Source organism: Chenopodium quinoa, unplaced genomic scaffold (assembly GCF_001683475.1).
Source record: "Chenopodium quinoa cultivar QQ74 unplaced genomic scaffold, ASM168347v1, whole genome shotgun sequence".
NCBI classification, from domain to species: domain Eukaryota; kingdom Viridiplantae; phylum Streptophyta; class Magnoliopsida; order Caryophyllales; family Amaranthaceae; genus Chenopodium; species Chenopodium quinoa.
This window is the reverse complement of record NW_018743955.1, coordinates 8,142,325-8,161,571: the sequence shown is the minus strand read 5'-3', so window position 1 is coordinate 8,161,571 and position 19,247 is coordinate 8,142,325. Positions and strand designations below refer to the sequence as shown.

Below are 19,247 nucleotides of genomic sequence, written 5' to 3'. Positions count from 1 at the left end.
TTCGGGAATTGTATATTCATATTTAATTAGAAATTAGTTAGGAAAAATGAGGCAGTTATTTTCTTTCAATACGTGTTAAAAGTCTCGCACGGGGTTAATATAATATGTCATTAATCCAGTGCCAGAAAATACTCTACGATACTAAATATATATTGTTTTTTTAAAAAAAAAAAAGCAAAACAAAAATGGTGAAAAAAAATCCAATTTATTATTAAATTATAATGCTCAAATTAAACAAACAACAATTTTTTTATGAAAGAAAACAAATTAAACAACACTTTTAAAACAAGTAGTAACTTGCTTGGGTTGTTTAGGACAAAAATCAAGTGAAGAGTATAACAAGAGGGCATAATAAAATATATATCAACAAATTGAAATCGACATTGAGCAGCAGCATATTAGGAAGACACAGATGATAATGATATATAAAAAGCCAATTCCGCTGCGATTTTGAAATCAAAGGCAGGTTGCAAGCCGCGTTTTCATTGCTTAGTGCTACGCTAAAATTTGAGGTAGCCATCACCAAAATAACCACCACATATACGAACTTCAATACTTCAAACTTCGTGGGGGAGAAAAGCCTTGAGTCCCATGGTTTTCGAGTTTACTCGGAATAATGATTTGAGATCGATCGAACATGAACAAATTTACGAGTAATTAATTTTATATAAACTTGCTTTAATCAGATGTCAAACATCAACCATGGCTTTAGGAGGGTTTATATTTATAATAATAGTTATATAAGCTAGCTATCGATCTAACACATATCCTACATCAACAAGGTTTAAGTTTTAGAATAATTGCCTTATATACAATTCTAAACATCACTACTTCCTATAATATCGTATACGGCGCCTTTTTGGTGCAGCAGGCCACATGGTGCGGCCTTCTGCCATGTCAGCAAAAATAACGGAGTATAGTCGCGCAAAACGGGATTGATCACACGCGCTAAATGAAACTAAATGACTATAAAAAAGACGCGCACAAATCCCTAAACCCTAAAACCCAGAAAAAACATTTATTGCGGCGAAACTCAATCTTCCAGAAGGGCGATAAAAACGAAGAAAAATCGAATTGAAAACTCGATACATTTTTATTTCAGAAATTGAAGAATAACTATGGAAGAAGAATTCGAACAATTACCTGATTCGCAGGAATCAATAGAGATGGAGCAAATTGAGGATTCATTGATGAATCTCGAAATCGAAACCAATAATCAAGTATTGGATCTAGAAGATGAACACAGATACAAACAAATTGAAGTAATTGATGTCAACAACTACATATAAGGTAAAATCTACATTGTGTTTATCATTTAATACAGGTAACCCTATACTAAAATACAAGTAACCTTATACAAGTAACCCTATACAAGTAACTATGAACAAAAATACAAGTAACCAAATACAAGTAACCCTATATAAAAATACAAATAACCCTATATTAAAATACAAGTAACCTTATAAAAGTAACCATATACAAGTAACCCTATATTAAAATACAAGTAACCCTATAAAAGTAAAAGTAACCTTATACAAGTAACCCTAACCTCATACAAGTAACCCTATACATATAACCCTATATTAAAATACAAGTAACCCTATAAAAGTAAATATAACCATATACAAGTAACCCTATATTAAAATACAAGTAACTCAATACAGGTAACTCTATATTAAAATCCAAGTAACCCTGTACAAATAACCCTACATTAAAATACAAGTAACCATATAAAAGTAACCTTAACCTCATACAAGTAACCCTATAAAAGTAAATCTAATCATATACAAGTAACCCTATATTAAAATACAAGTAACCCTATACATTAATAACTAACAACAAGTAACTCTATATTAAAAAACTTACAAGTAACCCTAGTGCTTTATAACAAGTAACCTCTGATTATATACAAGTAACCATTGAAAAACAAGTAACCCTACATTTTTATGTCATTAATAAGTAACAACGAGTAAACCCAGATTATATTGTTATTTACTAACAACAAGTAACTCCACTTTCAAAAAAATCTAACAAGTAACTCTACTTTAATAATTAACAACAAGTAACTCTACTTTAAAAAAAACTTACAAGTAAATGTAGTGCTTTCTAATAAGTAATCCCTGATTATAACTTCTATGTATTATGTCAATTTCAAGCTATATATTCCTAAATTCAGTTTATAATTTGCAGAAATAAATACAAGTACTGCAGAAATAAGTAATAGCACATTGACAGAAGAAAGTGCAAATCAAGCTGGACTACAATTGGATGATTTTGCAGGAAGTCTACTAGGTTTTACAGCCTTAACTTTGGATGAAATATATGAGCAATATAGGCTTCATGCTATGGTTGTAGGATTTAGTATAAGACATTCAACAACAAGGTATACACAAGGGAAACACAGAGAAATTAAAGGAAAGGATTTGTTTGTTCTAAAGAAGGATTCAGATGTGTACCAAAAGCAAAAGAACACCTCCTCCACCAAGTGAAAACAAAAATAAAAGAACACATCAAGTACTTATTACTAGGACTGGTTGCAATGCATTCATTAGGGCAAAAAAAAAACAAAGAAGGAATGTTTGTAGTTGAACAACATGTTATAGCACATAACCATGAGTTGACAAGAAGTGTTTGGCAGCATTTACATAGATCAGAGAGAAAGATAACAGAAGAAAAGGCAAAAGCCATTGATTTAATGGCAGACAGTGGGTTAAGACCAGCAGATGCATTTAGATTAATAAGTAGTGAAGCTGGTGGAGAAGAACTTGTAGGACACACTATAACGGATCATTACAATTACATTTCAAGGAAAAAAATTAAAGAAATTCAAGGAGGTGATGCACAAACAGTAATAGATAGATTATACAAAAGGCAATCTGAAGATGATGATTTCTTCTTCAGGTAACTCCTACTTTTAATAATAATAAGTAAACTAAATTCTATTAATATTTTCTACTTATACCAGTAACTTCTATTACCAAAACAACTAACTTTGGAATTTCTTTTTCAGATTTAAGTTAGGAGATGGTGAAAATGAAAACAAACTCACTGCTATTTTTTGGAGAGATTCTGAAATGAAGGAAGATTTTCAAATTTATGGAGATGTTGTTGTGTTTGATACCACATATAGGACAAATAAATATAACCTTATTTGTGCCCCTATTGTTGGTCTCAATAATCACTGGCTGAATGTTGTGTTTGGATGTGCTTTTATTGCTGATGAGAAAATAGAAACTTTTGAGTGGGTGTTAGACACTTTTAAAAAGTCAATGGGAGGTAGTGAACCTGCTTCAATATTTACAGATCAAGACTTGGAAATGTCTAAAGCAATTGAAACGGTGATTTATGAATTAGCTTATAATTTCAATAAGATCAAAACTTTAAAAAAAAATAAAAAAAACACAACAGAATTTTAACAGTATAATTCATTTACAATGTTGTAGGTCCTTCCTCACTCAAGACACAGATTATGTATTTGGCATCTTATAAAGAATGTTGTATCAAGATTTGGAGCACTGAAAAGAGATACCTCATTCAAAGATGCATTCAACAAATGTCTTTCAGGATGTGTGACAGAAGAAGAATTTCAGGTAACCTTTATAACTATCTTCCTAATACAAGTAAGTGATCTTAATACAAGTAACCAAATAATACATAATGCAAGTAACCTCAATACAAGTAACCATATAATACAAATAACTTCACTTAAAACTATATAATACAAGTAACATCAATACAAGTACACATATAATACAACACATATAATACAAGTAACCTCACTAGAAATTAAATATTACATGTAACCTTAATACTATTACATCATACTATTACTATTATTTATATATACTAATAAGTAACTATTATAATTATGATGATACATGTAATGGTTTTATAGTTACTTGTATGATGTTACATGTATGGTTACTTGTATTCTAAACCATTATTTATAAATCTGAATTTAATTTCACTTTTATTCTTTAATTACTTGTATTCTAAACCATTACTTATAAATCTGAATTTACAGAAATGTTGGGATTCTATGATTGCCAAATACAAACTTGAAAACAATAAATGGTTTAAAAGGTTGTATGGTTTGAGAGAAAAATGGTGTACAGCATTAAGTAAAGACTTTTTTTCTGCTGGTATACTATCATCACAAAGAAGTGAAAGTGCAAATAATGCAGTTGGGTTTAAGGCCAATAAAAACACAAGCCTGACAGATTTCTTCAAAATTTTCAATCAAACAGTGAAGAGGTGGAGAAAGAATGAGTCTGATGCTGATTTTAAATGTTCAAATTCCAACCCAACCTCAAGTATTCCTTTTATTGGATTACTTAAACATGCTTCAGAAGTGTACACTCAAACTATTTTCAGATATTTTGAAACGGAATTTATGTACTCAATTGGATGCATAACTTATCTTCATGCTACTGTGAGAGATTTTTACTTTTATGAAGTGCAGATTGAGTATGATGATAGCAGCAGACAGAAGGTTACATATAACAAAGCTGAAAATAAAATAGCATGTTCTTGCAAGAATTTCGAAGAAATTGGTTGGCTTTGTTATCATTGTATCAAGATCTTGCATCATCATAATGTGACAAGAATTCCTAGCTTATACATTTCAACAAGATGGTCTAAAATGGCAAAAGCACATGTCTGGAAAAAGAAAGATGAAGATGGAGCAGAAAAAGAATCTCAGTCAGACAAATTAATGCCTTGGCGTCACACAATGGCTAGAAGAAGCTACAATCTACTAATAAAATGTCAAGACCACAAAGAGACACGAAACTTGGTAGAAGAACATTTCAAAATGATACAAGAGAAGGCAGATGAATTCAAAAGGGAATGGCAAAAGAACAAGGAGAAGGAAAACTCATCTGATCAACAAGAAGCTACAAGTAATCAACAGCAAACTTCAGCTGATCATCAAGAAGCATCACCAGAACTAGATATTCCTGCAGTCATAGATCCAGAAAAAGCTAACACAAAAGGAAGAAGCAAAAGAATAAAAGGGCACTTTGAGAAAGGGAAGCAGCCTAAAGCAAAGAAAACAAAAGCAATGCAAGCAAAAGGAAATGCCAGAGAATTTGGAACTTTAACTCCAATTCAGAACCCAAAGTTATTTTAGGTTTTGAATTATCGAGTATAAGTGAGGGATACATACTATAATAGTAGACATATTTTTTTTTTAATACATACTAGACTTATTTTTTTTATACATACTGCAATCAAATTATTACTTGTAGTTTACTAATAACCAATAGAAATAACCAATACAAGATATTAATACAAGTAACCTATACAAGTAACCCTACACTAAAATACAAGTAACCTTATATAAAAATACAAGTTACCCTATACAAGTAACCCTAACCTCATACAAGTAACCTTATACAAGTAACCCTTTATTAAAATACAAGTAACCCTATAAAAGTAAATTTAACCATATACAAGTAATCCTATATTAAAATACAAGTAACCCTATACAAGTAACCCTAACCTCATAGAAGTAACTCTATACAAGTAACCCTATATTAAAATACAGGTAACCATATAAAAGTAACTCTATACAAGTAACCCTATATTAAAATACAAATAACCATATAAAAGTAACCGTAACACTATACAAGTAACATTATAAAAGTAAATTTAACCATATACAAGTAACTCTACCCTCATACAAGTAACCTTATACAAGTAACCCTAACCTCATACATGTAACCTTATACAAGTAACCCTATATTAAAATACAAGTAACCCTATAAAAGTAAATTTAATTATATACAAGTAACCCTATAAAATTAAATTTAACCATATACAAGTAACCCTATACAAGTAACCCTAACCTCATAGAAGTAACTCTATACAAGTAACACTATATTAAAATACAGGTAACCATATAAAAGTAACCGTAACACTATACAAGTAACATTATAAAAGTAAATCTAACCATATACAAGTAACTCTACCCTCATACAAGTAACCTTATACAAGTAACCCTAACCTCATACTATAACCTTATACAAGTAACCCTATATTAAAATACAAGTAACCCTATAAAAGTAAATTTAACCATATACAAGTAACCCTATATTAAAATACAAGTAACCATATACAAGTAACCCTAACCTCATAGAAGTAACTCTATACAAGTAACCCTATATTAAAATACAGGTAACCATATAAAAGTAACTCTATACAAGTAACCCTATATTAAAATACAGGTAACCATATAAAAGTAACCGTAACACTATACAAGTAACATTATAAAAGTAAATTTAACCATATACAAGTAACTCTACCCTCATACAAGTAACCTTATACAAGTAACCCTAACCTCATACATGTAACCTTATACAAGTAACCCTATATTAAAATACAAGTAACCCTATAAAAGTAAATTTAACCATATACAAGTAACCCTATATTAAAATACAAGTAACCCTATACAAGTAACCCTAACCTCATAAAAGTAACTCTATACAAGTAACATTATATTAAAATACAGGTAACCATATAAAAGTAACCGTAACACTATACAAGTAACATTATAAAAGTAAATCTAACCATATACAAGTAACTCTACCCTCATACAAGTAACCTTATACAAGTAACCCTATACAAGTAACCCTAACCTCATACATGTAACCTTATACAAGTAACCCTATATTAAAATACAAGTAACCCTATAAAAGTAAATTTAACCATATACAAGTAACCCTATATTAAAATACAAGTAACCATATACAAGTAAATTTAACCATATACAAGTAACCCTATATTAAAAGTAACTCTATACAAGTAACCCTATATTAAAATATAGGTAACCATATAAAAGTAACCGTAACACTATACAAGTAACATTATAAAAGTAAATCTAACCATATACAAGTAACTCTACCCTCATACAAGTAACCTTATACAAGTAACCCTAACCTCATACATGTAACCTTATACAAGTAACTCTATATTAAAATACAAGTAACCCTATACAAGTAAATTTAACCATATATAAGTAACCCTATATTAAAATACAAGTAAACCTATACAAGTAACCCTAACCTCATAGAAGTAACTCTATACAAGTAACTCTATATTAAAATACAAGTAACCCTATATTAAAATACAAATAACCCTATATTAAAATACAGGTAACCATATAAAAGTAACCTAATACAAGTAACCCTATGTTAAAATACAAGTAACCTTATATAAGTAACCCTATACAAGTAACTCTAAATTAAAATACAAGTAACCATATACAAGTAACCCTATATTAAAATACAAGTAACCCTATACAAGTAACCCTAACCTCATAGAAGTAACTCTATACAAGTAACTCTATATTAAAATACAAGTAACCCTATATTAAAATACAAGTAACCCTATATTAAAATACAGGTAACCATATAAAAGTAACCTAATACAAGTAACCCTATGTTAAAATACAAGTAACCTTATAAAAGTAACCCTATACAAGTAACTCTAAATTAAAATACAAGTAACTCTATAAAAGTAACCGTAACACTATACAAGTATCCCTATATTAAAATACAAGTAACCCTAACCTCATAGAAGTAACTCTATTAAAATACAAGTAACCCTATATTAAAATACAAGTAACCCTATATTAAAATACAGGTAACCATATAAAAGTAACCTAATACAAGTAACCCATATTAAAATACAAGTAACCTAATACAAGTAACCCTATATTAAAATACAAGTAACCATATAAAAGTAACCTAATACAAGTAACCCTATATTAAAATACAAGTAACTTTATAAAAGTAACTGTAACACTATACAAGTATCACTATAAAAGTAAATCTAACCATATACAAGTAACTCTAATCTCATACAAGTAACCTTATACAAGTAACCCTAACCTCATACAAGTAACCCTATAAACTAAATCTAACCCTATACAAGTAACCCTATATTAAAATAAAACTAACTCTATATTGAAATACAAGTAACCCTATATTCAAATACAAGTAAGCGTATACAAGTAACCGTATACAAGTAAATACAAGTAACCATATGTAAGAAAAGTGACCTTATACAAGTAAAGTGACCACCAATACAAGTAATCCTATTCAAGTTAATTTATACAAGTAACTAGTATCCAATAAAACAAATAATCTCCAGTACAAGTAATCTTATACATGTAGCTCTAATTCTATACAATTAACCACCAATACAAGTGTTATTATACAATCAAATCTAACATAAAATAACTCTATATAACTTATATACAAGCCACTAGCATCCAACAATATAAGTTACAGTAACAAACAATACAAGTAACCAAAACTAACAAAATCCAAATAACCAAACTAAACTCAATAAAATTAACTTAATATAAGTTAACAGTATCAATTATACCAATGCTAGTAGTTAACAGTATCAATTATACCAATACTAGTAGATAAGTAAAACAATAAGAGTAACTAACTAAAATTATCTTGAGTAAAACTATAACAGTAATGAAATACAAGTAACATAACTCTTATATATATATATATATATATATATATATATATAATTTTAGATTAAAATGTACTAAAATAAACAAATGAAAGACTGTCATACTATTAAATATTACAACCCCCTAATAAGTGTTCAGCATATTAAAACAAAACTGTTCAATATAACTAATTAAAATTTATTACAAAAGTTCTTACTTCTTTCTTTTAGAACACCGTTTTGCAGCAGCCTTAATTCTCTCTGCATTTTTTCTGCAGCTATAGTTGCTGCAATCATAAAGGCTTCTTCTTCCTTCTCTTTATCAGGTGTATTTTCTTTAACCTTCATCTTTTTCTTCAACAAACTCCTTTTTTTGCTTTTAGACAGACTAACCTTCTTCGCCTTCTTTATTTAATGAGCAATATTGTTAGTCTTTTCTATTTCCTCATTAAGTATGACTTCAGCATAAATCTCTTCGTTATTGTCACAAAATGCATTCACACTTGTTAAAACATCATCTCGTCTTAAATTCAAATTACATAAAACCAGAGATGCACATATTTCTGCTCTGAAACGACGTCTTTCCAATGCCTAAAATACAAATTTAGAGTAATAAGTAATAAAAATAAAAATAGCAAATAAAATTAAATAAAAGTATAGATAAAATCATTATACCTGAGTCAAACTTTTACATTTGAATGCTTTCCCCTCAAATGTGGCACAATGGTACAAACAAAAGATTCCACAATCATTTGTTTCAGAAGAGCACTTTTGAGAATCAAGTGGGATCATTTGAATGGGGAAATCTTTGACAAATTCTCCAGAATCATGGCCTTTTAAAACCAAATATTTCGACATATAAAGCCTCTAGAAAAAAATAAATATTAGAACTACAGGTTTACAATTTAAATAAACTACAAAAGCAACTAATACAATTAAAATCTGTTAAATACAAAAAAAAAATACAAGTAATTCCAAAAGTCCTAAAAATACAAGAAATTCTAAATACAAGTAACTCCAAAAGTCCTAAAAAATACAAGTAACTCAAAAAACAAGTAACTCCAAAAGTCCTAAAATACAAGTAACTCCAAATACAAGTAACTCCAAATACAAGTAACTAACATGTAAGTAATTACACTATAAACTATACTCCAATAATTCTAATTACATATTATACCTATAATCCACAATATATGTAACCCCAATAATTTTATTATAAGTAACCCCAGTTATTCCAAGACCATATTTACCATTTTCATTACAAGTAATTCAAAATTACAAAAAAAAATAAAAGTAACTCAAAAAGCAACTCAAAATACAAGTAACTCAAAATACAAGTAACTCTAACTAACATGTAATTAATTACACTATAAACTATACTCCAATAATTCTAATTACATATTATACTTGTAATCCACAATATATGTAACCCCAATAATTTCATTACAAGTAACCCCAGTTATTCCAAGATCATATTTTCCATTTTCATTAAAAATAACTCAAAATAAACAAATTCAAGTAATTATAGAAATTAAGAGTAATATACAACTTAACTTAACAAAATTTTAAAACTTACCAAGTACCAAGTAATAGTATAATACTCAGTGTGAAATTCATCAAAATTTGTAGTAATTTTGAATTTTTTAGTACCCCCTTTGGTTGCAACTTTCCCTTTCTTTGAATTGGGTTTTTCTTCAACTTCAACATGCATGGAATAGGTTCTATTATCCAAGTAGTCAACAGTTTCAGTGTAAAAATTTATCACTACAGCAGAATAGTGATTGCCATGATAGATTGGTATGAATATCTGCACAAAAGAATTAAATTCAACTAAAGCATCTGGTAAAAAATAAATCAAATAATAGAATACAAGTAAACAAAGAGTAAAACAAAAACATATCAACAATGCATCCAATAATTCACAACACTGAACTGATTCAGTCCACAAATCCCATGCTCCAAAAACTTCATTTTCATATATGCAACCATCTCCATTACATATACAACGCAAAAGAGGCAACTGTATACATAAAGAATATATAAACACATGATATAAGACATACACCATACAAAATTTAAAATTATAAAAAAAAAGTATTTAAGAATTACCATATGTTCACCACCAAAAAAGAATCTTGGTAATTGATTATCTTGTTTAACCTCAACATAATTCAACAAGATAAAAAAACAATCCAAAATTCGACTTGAAATCAATTCCTTTTGGTACAATGTCAAAAACTCTTCTCTAGGTAAAGTGTAGAACTCATTAAAATATACTAGAATCTCCCTGTTTAAAAATGAATAAAAGTAAGTAACATAGACCATAAAACAACATATAATCAAAATTTACAAGTAAATAAAATATAATTTAAGCGAAATTTTATAACTTACAAGTAACACATATAAATGACTTTGATTTACAAGTAATACATAAAAATTTAAAAATAACACAAATAATTAAAATTTACAAGTAACAGATATAACTAAGTGAATTTAATTTAGAAATAACTCTATACAAGTAACTCTATAGTAAAAGATATAACTAAGTGAATTTAATTTAGAAATAACTCTATACAAGTAACTCTATACAAGTAACCCTATACAAGTAACTCTATACAAACACAAGTAATTAGTATCCAACAATACAAGTAACCTTATACAAGTAACCACCAATAATGATAATCCTATACAGGTAACCCTATAAAAACAACCCTAACCCTATACAAGTAACTGAATATAAGTAACACAAGTAACCCTATACAAGTAATACTAATAAAATAAGTAATCCTATACAAGTAACACTAATAAAATAAGTAATCCTATACAAGTAACACTAATAACAAAAGTAACACACAATGCATATTTTAAAAGTTTTTACTAACACAACATAAAAAGAAAACATAAAAACAACTTACGACATCGACACTCCAGAATAATTTTGAATAAAACAATAATCTGCAACCATCAGCCGTAAACTCCTCATTGTTGATACTCTCTTGCAGTTAAGCCTCATAAATTTTGATAATAACTGTAATTTATAAGCACCATGTGCACCACAGTCAATATCGCAGCTAATTAATTCAGCAGATTGAACAGCAGTATCATCAGAAGTTTTAATCTCCTCACCATCTGGCATCCCAGCTTCATCAAATTTTTCCCTAAGAATTTTCATTGACTCTTCAGGAGTGTAACCTGCCACAAAAGATGTCAAAACTTCTTTTATTTCTCTTTTTTTCCCTTTTGCTTGAGTGGAAGCCTTTTTCTGAGGATTCTTTCTTTGAGGGGCCTTCTTTTTCTTATCAGATCCTTCAGCTGCCTCACCAGAAATAGTAGCAGATTTATCAGATAACCCTCTCTTTGAAGTAACAGGGTTGTCTTTCTCTGTATTTCTCTAATTTCATCAAGCCATTTTTGAGTTGAAAGAGGAAGGGCAACATCACCAGCACTAGGAATTTTTGTTATATTTTGAGTGTTCTCTTGAGTTGAAAGTTCGATAACATATTCAGAAATTTCCTTCATATCCTCTTGAGAAGAAGGATTAAATTCTTGGCTTGAAACCACTATCTGACTTTGATTGAACTCCTGGCTTGACAAAATAATTTCATTTTGAGTTGAAAGTGTAGCCAGAGTTTCAAGACTTTGAAAAATATCTTGACTTGTTGCCAATTCAAGATTATCTTGGCTAGATGACTGAATGTCCTGACTTTCAACAATTGGACTGTAAAGAACCATAGCCAAAGGATTAACATCAGGAACATCAGAAGCAACAGAAGATGATGATTCAGGAACTTTTAAATGTACATCAGTTTGCACATCAGAATCAGCAGATGTTCCTTTCATTTCATTCTGAACTTCAGAAGCAGTAGAAATTCTTTGTTCTCCATTCTGTCCTTGTGCATCATCAGTAGGATCATCATTATCATTAATCTCATTTAGATTAATAGATTGCAAAACATCTTCAACAACTGATCTTGCACGATCAACCCCCATTAAATCATCAAATATAGGAACATCCTCGATAGGAATTTGTTGAGCAGAATCATTTTTAAAAATGTTCTGAACTTCTTCATTAGATAAAAACCTAGCATTTGATTCTGGATCAGTGCAAGAAAAAAGGTTAAATAATGGCATTTCATAAACGACTTTCTTCATTTCAACATTCTGTTTCACAATCTTGTCGATTTGATCCCAGAATGACTGATCATTATATATCGGATCTAGCTGAGACAGAACAGGAGATTTATCCTTTTTAGAACGAACTTCAACAGTGTTCAATTGCAGCTTCATTGATTCAACGTAACGCTCAAATTGATATGACATTAATTTCATATCCCTCTGCATTAGCATATAATTCTTTTCCACATCCTACAAATAAATCACATTCAAATTTTAAACCAAAAACTTTGGATTAATAATCCAATGGACCCTAATTATTATACAAGTAACACTTAACATACATGTAACTCAATATAAGAAATTTATAAAATAAAAATATACAAGTAACTCCATATAAAAATAAATCCAATGAACCCTAATTATTATACAAGTAACACTAAACATACATGTAACTCAATATACAAGTAACTCAAATACAAAATATACAAGTAATACCATAAGAAATAACCAAAACAACAAACTCAAGTTAACAAATTTAATAATAAAAAAAAATATACACAAGTAATCATATACAAGTAACCCTATATTAAAATACAAGTAACCCTATACAAGTAACCCTAACCTCATAGAAGTAACTCTATACAAGTAACTCTATATTAAAGTAACTCTATACAAGTAACCCTATATTAAAATACAAGTAACCCTATATTAAAATACAGGTAACCATATAAAAGTAACCTAATACAAGTAACCCTATATTAAAATACAAGTAACTCAAGTTAACAAATTTCAATTAACACAAGTAACCTTATGTATAAATAACTCCAATCAAAGCTAATAAATATACAAGTAACACAAAAAAACACATACAAGTAATTTCAATTAACATTAAACAAAAATACTAGTAACTACATATATAAGAATATGTACAAGTAACTACAACTAACACTTAAAAAACATACAAGTAACTGCATTAATACTTCAATAAAATAAAAAAAAAAAACAATTAAAACACTTACATTTTTTGCAAGTTCAGAAATTTCATCATTTGTTTGAATTTCATGAGGAACTTCAAAAGAAATAACACGAGAAGAACCAGCAACATCTTCTTGTCCAACATCAGCACCTACTAAATCTTCAATTCCATGATCATCATCTACTGCATCATTAGCATCATCCATGTTTAAATCTTCAGCTACAACATCACCTTCCATTTCATTTCCATCACTCACAAGTCTTCTCTTCTGTTTTTTCTCAATCTCATTTCCAGCCTCATCAAAATCAATTATATTTTCCTTTTCAAAAACATAAAAGTCAGCCTTTCTTAGCCTACGCCTTCTCTTTTTTTCCTTAGGCTGATCTTTTTCTTCAGCCTGCTCTTTCCTTTTCAAACTTTGTTTTTGGACTTTCTTTTCCTTCTCTTCTTTTTTTTCTTCAACTTTCTTTTTTGAACTCAAATTTTATTTCTTTTTGTCCTTTCCTACAACTTTTCTTTCAGCCTCAACAACATCTTTCTTTTTTACTTCTTTCTTCTTTTCTTCTTTTTTCTTTTCTACTTTCTCACCTTTATTTTTAGAAACAACAGACTTTGTTTCCTTACTTTTCTGCTTCTTGGTATCAACTGTATCACCAATTTTAGATACAGGATACGTATCTTCATCTAACATACCATGACCATACTTCCCACTTTCATTGCCCAACCTTTCTTTAAAATTTTCTTAAGTCCAATGCTTAATTAAAGGCAATGAACTATCAACTGTACTTCCTTCCACCTTAATTCTATGAAAATAAACTATCTGCAGTAATAAAAGACAACCAGGAAAATACTTCTGTGTAAGAGAACAACTTGACAATTTCTCACATAAGTCATCTAATACATACTGACACCAGTTGTATGTACTGATTTTGTTAACATCCTCTAAAGCTAAAACTAGCTTAAAGTCAGCAGATCGATTTGATGTAGGAGCAAGCAGAGTAACCATAATATACATGACAAAGCATCTTTTAAAATCATCATTTCCTTTTTTTATCCCATCATCACTTATCATTTTATTCCACAAAAGGGGGACTGAAATATCAAGGTTTTTACTCCCATACAAGTTCCTCCAACCAGTCTTCAAATCAGAATTCTGCTTTTTAAGAGAAATAGGAACAGGTGTTGTTCCCATTGGAATCATAAAGACGTCATAAACATCAGCTGCTGTAAGCTGAAAGTTTTTTCCAGAAGGTAAATTAAAGATACAAGTTGCAGGATCAAAACAACTACAAAGCCAACGAATCATTTCTGTTGGAAAGGTACTTAACTTGATCAATGATATATTCCCAAACCTAATAGATTCAACTGCTTGCTTTTGATCTTCAGATAACTTCTTATATATGTCTAAAACACCAGACGGTCTACATCTCAAAACAATTACATCCTCCCTAAAACAAAACAAAATAAAAAATCAATTTCAAATTGTAGTTATACACTACAAATAATCAGTAACTCTATTTCACTTCCAACTCATAATTATTAAAAATCGTACAAACAATCCATAAAAGTAAACTATAATCAACAAACAAGTAACCAATAATCAATAAACAAGTAACCCATAATAATAAAACATGTAACCAAAACTAAACCATATTACAGAAACAACATATAAAAGCTATAAAACAGAATAAATGTATTAATCAGGATAATGTTTCATACCCCTCTTCAAGTTTTACAACTTCGACCACTTGACTATCTTGAGTAGCAGTTGCAGCAGCTCTTCGACCTTTGCGTCCTCTTTTAGCAATGGCAGGTTTAAGATCAGGTTTAACATCCTCTACTGGAGTATTATCAACTTCATCAGCTTTCATATCCTCTGTATTCACTTTATCAGATTTCAAACCCTCTACATTTACATCATCCTCAACATTCACACTATGCTCTGCATTCACACCAGCATTTGCATTATCTTTTTCTAAGTTAACATCCTCAACATTTAAATTGTCAGAATTGGCATTAACATCCTCAGCATTCAATTCCTTCTCTTGTTCAATATCACCTATAGCATTATGTTTTTCTGTTCAATAAACAAATTCAAAATAAATTAGAATACTTGTTTGAGTTAGTGATACACACTATAATAAGTCAAACTAAGACATTATATATTAATTACAAGTACAATCAATACAAGTAACTCTATGTATAACAAATACAAGTAACCATTAATAATACAAGTAACAATAGATTACAACAAATACAAGTAACCATAGTTTTAAAATAAATACAAGTAACCCAATATAAGTAATTCAAAACGAGTAACTCAATACAAGTAACTAAATACAAGTAACTCAATACATGTAACTCAATACAAGTAATCAAGTAAGAGTATAATACTCAGTGTAAAATTCATCAAAACAAGTAACTCAATACAAATAACTAAATACAAGTAACTCAATAGATGTAACCATAACATTTACATCCTTCAATAAGGAACTACTAATACAAGTAACACTAGTTTACAAAAAATACAACTAATCCTATACAACTAACCAAATACAAAACACAAAATTTAAATACAAAAAAGCAATTAAAGTAACACAATATAAGATAGTAATACAAGTAACCATAGAAATAATGACTAATAAAAATAACAGTAACCCTAAAAAAAAATTAAAAAAACTCAACAAAGTTAAGCATATCCTACAACTAAAATCAAGATATAATACAATTCAAGAAATACAAATTAAGCATTTAAAACAATAAAACAGATTGAAAACAGAATAATCGCAAAATTAAAAGTAAAAAACCTAACATCAAACACGTAACCCTAACAAAAAAACACACAAAAATTTAAAAACAAAAACAAAATTAAATGAATTAAACAACAAAATATAGGTAAAATACTTTAAATCTAAGTCGAATAACAATAAAAAACAACAATAACACAAAATCAAAACAAAATACAAATAATCTTTGATCTAAACACTCGAAAAACAACAACAATGTGCAAAATTATCAAAGAAATACAAATTAAAATTTTAAAAATACCTGTTTCAACAACATTTGTACAAGAAGACGATCCTTTCTTTCCTTTGCGATTGATAATCTTGAATTTAACCATTTTGAATCAGAAAATTAAACTTAGATGACACAAAAAACAAGTTAAACTCATAACGAAGGCAAAGCAATAAAGAGAGTAAATAATTTAGAGAGAGAAATGAGAGAGAAAATTGCAAGATGAGAGAGAAAATAGAAAAAAAAAACTGTGATAATGGCGGTTGAATGAAGAGGCAACTCTATAATAATGGCGGTTTTAGGAAAAGAGATACAAAAACACAATTTCAAATCAAACGATTTTAAAAAAAATAACGGGGTACCAAATGGGTCCGTTATTTTTTACATAAAAGTCCGTTATATTTTGGGCTTCGAAACTTTGGGCCCGTTATATAGGCTGGCCACACCATGTGGCCAGCCACATACAAAAATTTTCCTATCGTATAATGTGAAACTAACACTCCGTAGATACAAAATCAAATTCTATCTTATAGGAAAATAATATATTATTATTGTATTTGTAAGTGATATGTTTTCCATATATCCTATACAAGGATTAATACGTATTTGGGATTAAGCCGTTTATAAGAAGTACACTAATCATTGACCCCCTAAAAAGTGTCCACGTAAATTAGATGCCACATTAAGCCTAAACTTGTTTAATTAGCAAGGCAACCCTATTTGTAAATCGAAAAAAGTTATTATCGAGTTATTTACTTATTTAGGTTCTGTTTGGCAAAAGTAACGGTAGCTTTTAGCAGTCGAGTAGCAGGTAGCAAGTAGTGGTCAATTAGAAGTGGGTAGATGTTAGCCGTCAAAATAACGGTTGATAGTATGATTGTTTGGCAAAAGCAGCGGGTGCAATACTAAAATATATAGTTAAATTATATAAATATTGTTTAAAAAGTAATAAAAAGTTTGTCAAACGCTACCCACTACTTCTAAACGCTACTTTTTAAACGTTTGAGAAAAGCTACCTAAACGCTACCTCTATCGCTAACCACTACAAGAATCACTACCTTGTCAAACACTCTCAGATTTTTTCTAATAGTATTTTGACTGATCATCAAAACGCTAACCGCTACCTCAAACACTACCAAGTACCACCTAACAGGCTAACAGGGCCTTAGGGATCGGAGCTATCCTTCTTTAGGTGTCGGCTCAAGTCTGAGTTATATATCTCGTAAGTGAGTGACCGATAGCTTGGTTGCACATATGGTTGGGGCAAGTCCGCAAGTGAGCGAACAATAGCACAAATAATATTTTAGCACAAATAATATTCCATATAAAAAATTATTAGATTGTCTTTGATTTTTATATTTTATTACTTAGTAATTTATGATGAAAGATATGTTTTTATGATCTAATTTATAAGTATGCACGGGAAAATAAATAATATATTCAATTCATTTCATTCTAATAATTTTTTAAATTTCGTGCATCGCACAGGTCTAATCGAGTAACAGTTAATGTTTAGGGTATTTTTACCCTAGACACGTGGACCAATGAGAGGCTGCCACGTGTCGAGATCAGGATGACCCATGTGGCTCAAGATCCTCTTGAGTCTTGACACTTGGCGCCCTCAGATATGTTTCTGAAATGGCGGCTTTCAAAGGCCCAAACTCCTAGGAGCGCCGTAAAACGGCGCAGCCCAGTAGAATCTAGGTCAAGTGACGTAGGTAGGGGCACCTTTTCCAACGACCCTATAAATAGGGAGATATTTCCCCATTTTGGGGACACATTCAATCATTTTATTACACCCTTATTCTCTTACATCAGAGAAAGACCTGAGCTTGGAATCCGAGCAGATACCCACCTAAATTTCCGTTCTCTCTATTCCGTTTCAAGTTACTAACTTGTGCGTCGGAGGCGGAGCACCACCCAACCGGTGTCTCCGTTTGTTTTGCAGGTACAGTTCACTGCGGATCAGTTTTCGTGTTGTAACTCTTCCAAGGGACAAAAACACCCAAAACAGTTAATAAAAGTCATTAAAGTTTAATTTACAATCAAAATAAGTTTTTATTTTTATTTTTTTTATTTATATAGGTTGTCCAATTACTTTTGCTGAATCAAAATAGGTTATCAATTTTTTTTTGAAGACAGGTTATCAAATTATTTTTGCTGAATTTAAATTATTTTTACTGAACATAAATTAATTTTACTGAACTAAAATTATTTTTTCTGAACTAAAATTATTTTTTTTTACTGATTTTCTGTTGTAATTCTTCTTTAAGAAAACTGAATTTTATTGAATTGAATTTATTTTTACTGAACTGAAATTATTTTTGATGAACTGAAATTAATTTTACTGAACTGAACTTATTTTTACTGAACTGAAATTAATTTTACTTAATAGTATTTTTTGGGAAATTCTCATTGGTAGCCATCAACTTTTGCTTATTTCCATTGGTAGCCACTTTGTATATGAATTATCTTTAGTAGCCTTCAACTTTTAAAATGTTACTTCCGTAACCTTTTTTGAAATTGTTACCCACCTATTGTAGGTGGGTTTACTTCCGTAACCTTATATGGTTAAAAACATTAAAATAAAAGTTAATTTTGATTAGAGTCATTTTTTTTTGAAAGATTTGATTAGAGTAATTTTAATTATTAATTAATCTTTAAAATT

General features: G+C 29.4%; 1 protein-coding gene across 1 annotated transcript; it reads left to right on the top strand.

Moving 5' to 3' along the window:
• The first annotated feature begins 1,118 nt into the window (after positions 1–1,118).
• Positions 1,119–5,131, top strand: LOC110689534 (protein FAR1-RELATED SEQUENCE 5-like). The gene is made up of 5 exons (XM_021866315.1): positions 1,119–1,262; positions 2,639–2,901; positions 3,011–3,338; positions 3,444–3,590; positions 4,025–5,131. Exons 1-5 carry the CDS (start codon positions 1,119–1,121, stop codon positions 5,129–5,131), a joined length of 1,989 nt encoding a protein of 662 aa, XP_021722007.1.
• Positions 5,132–19,247: the final 14,116 nt, after the last annotated feature.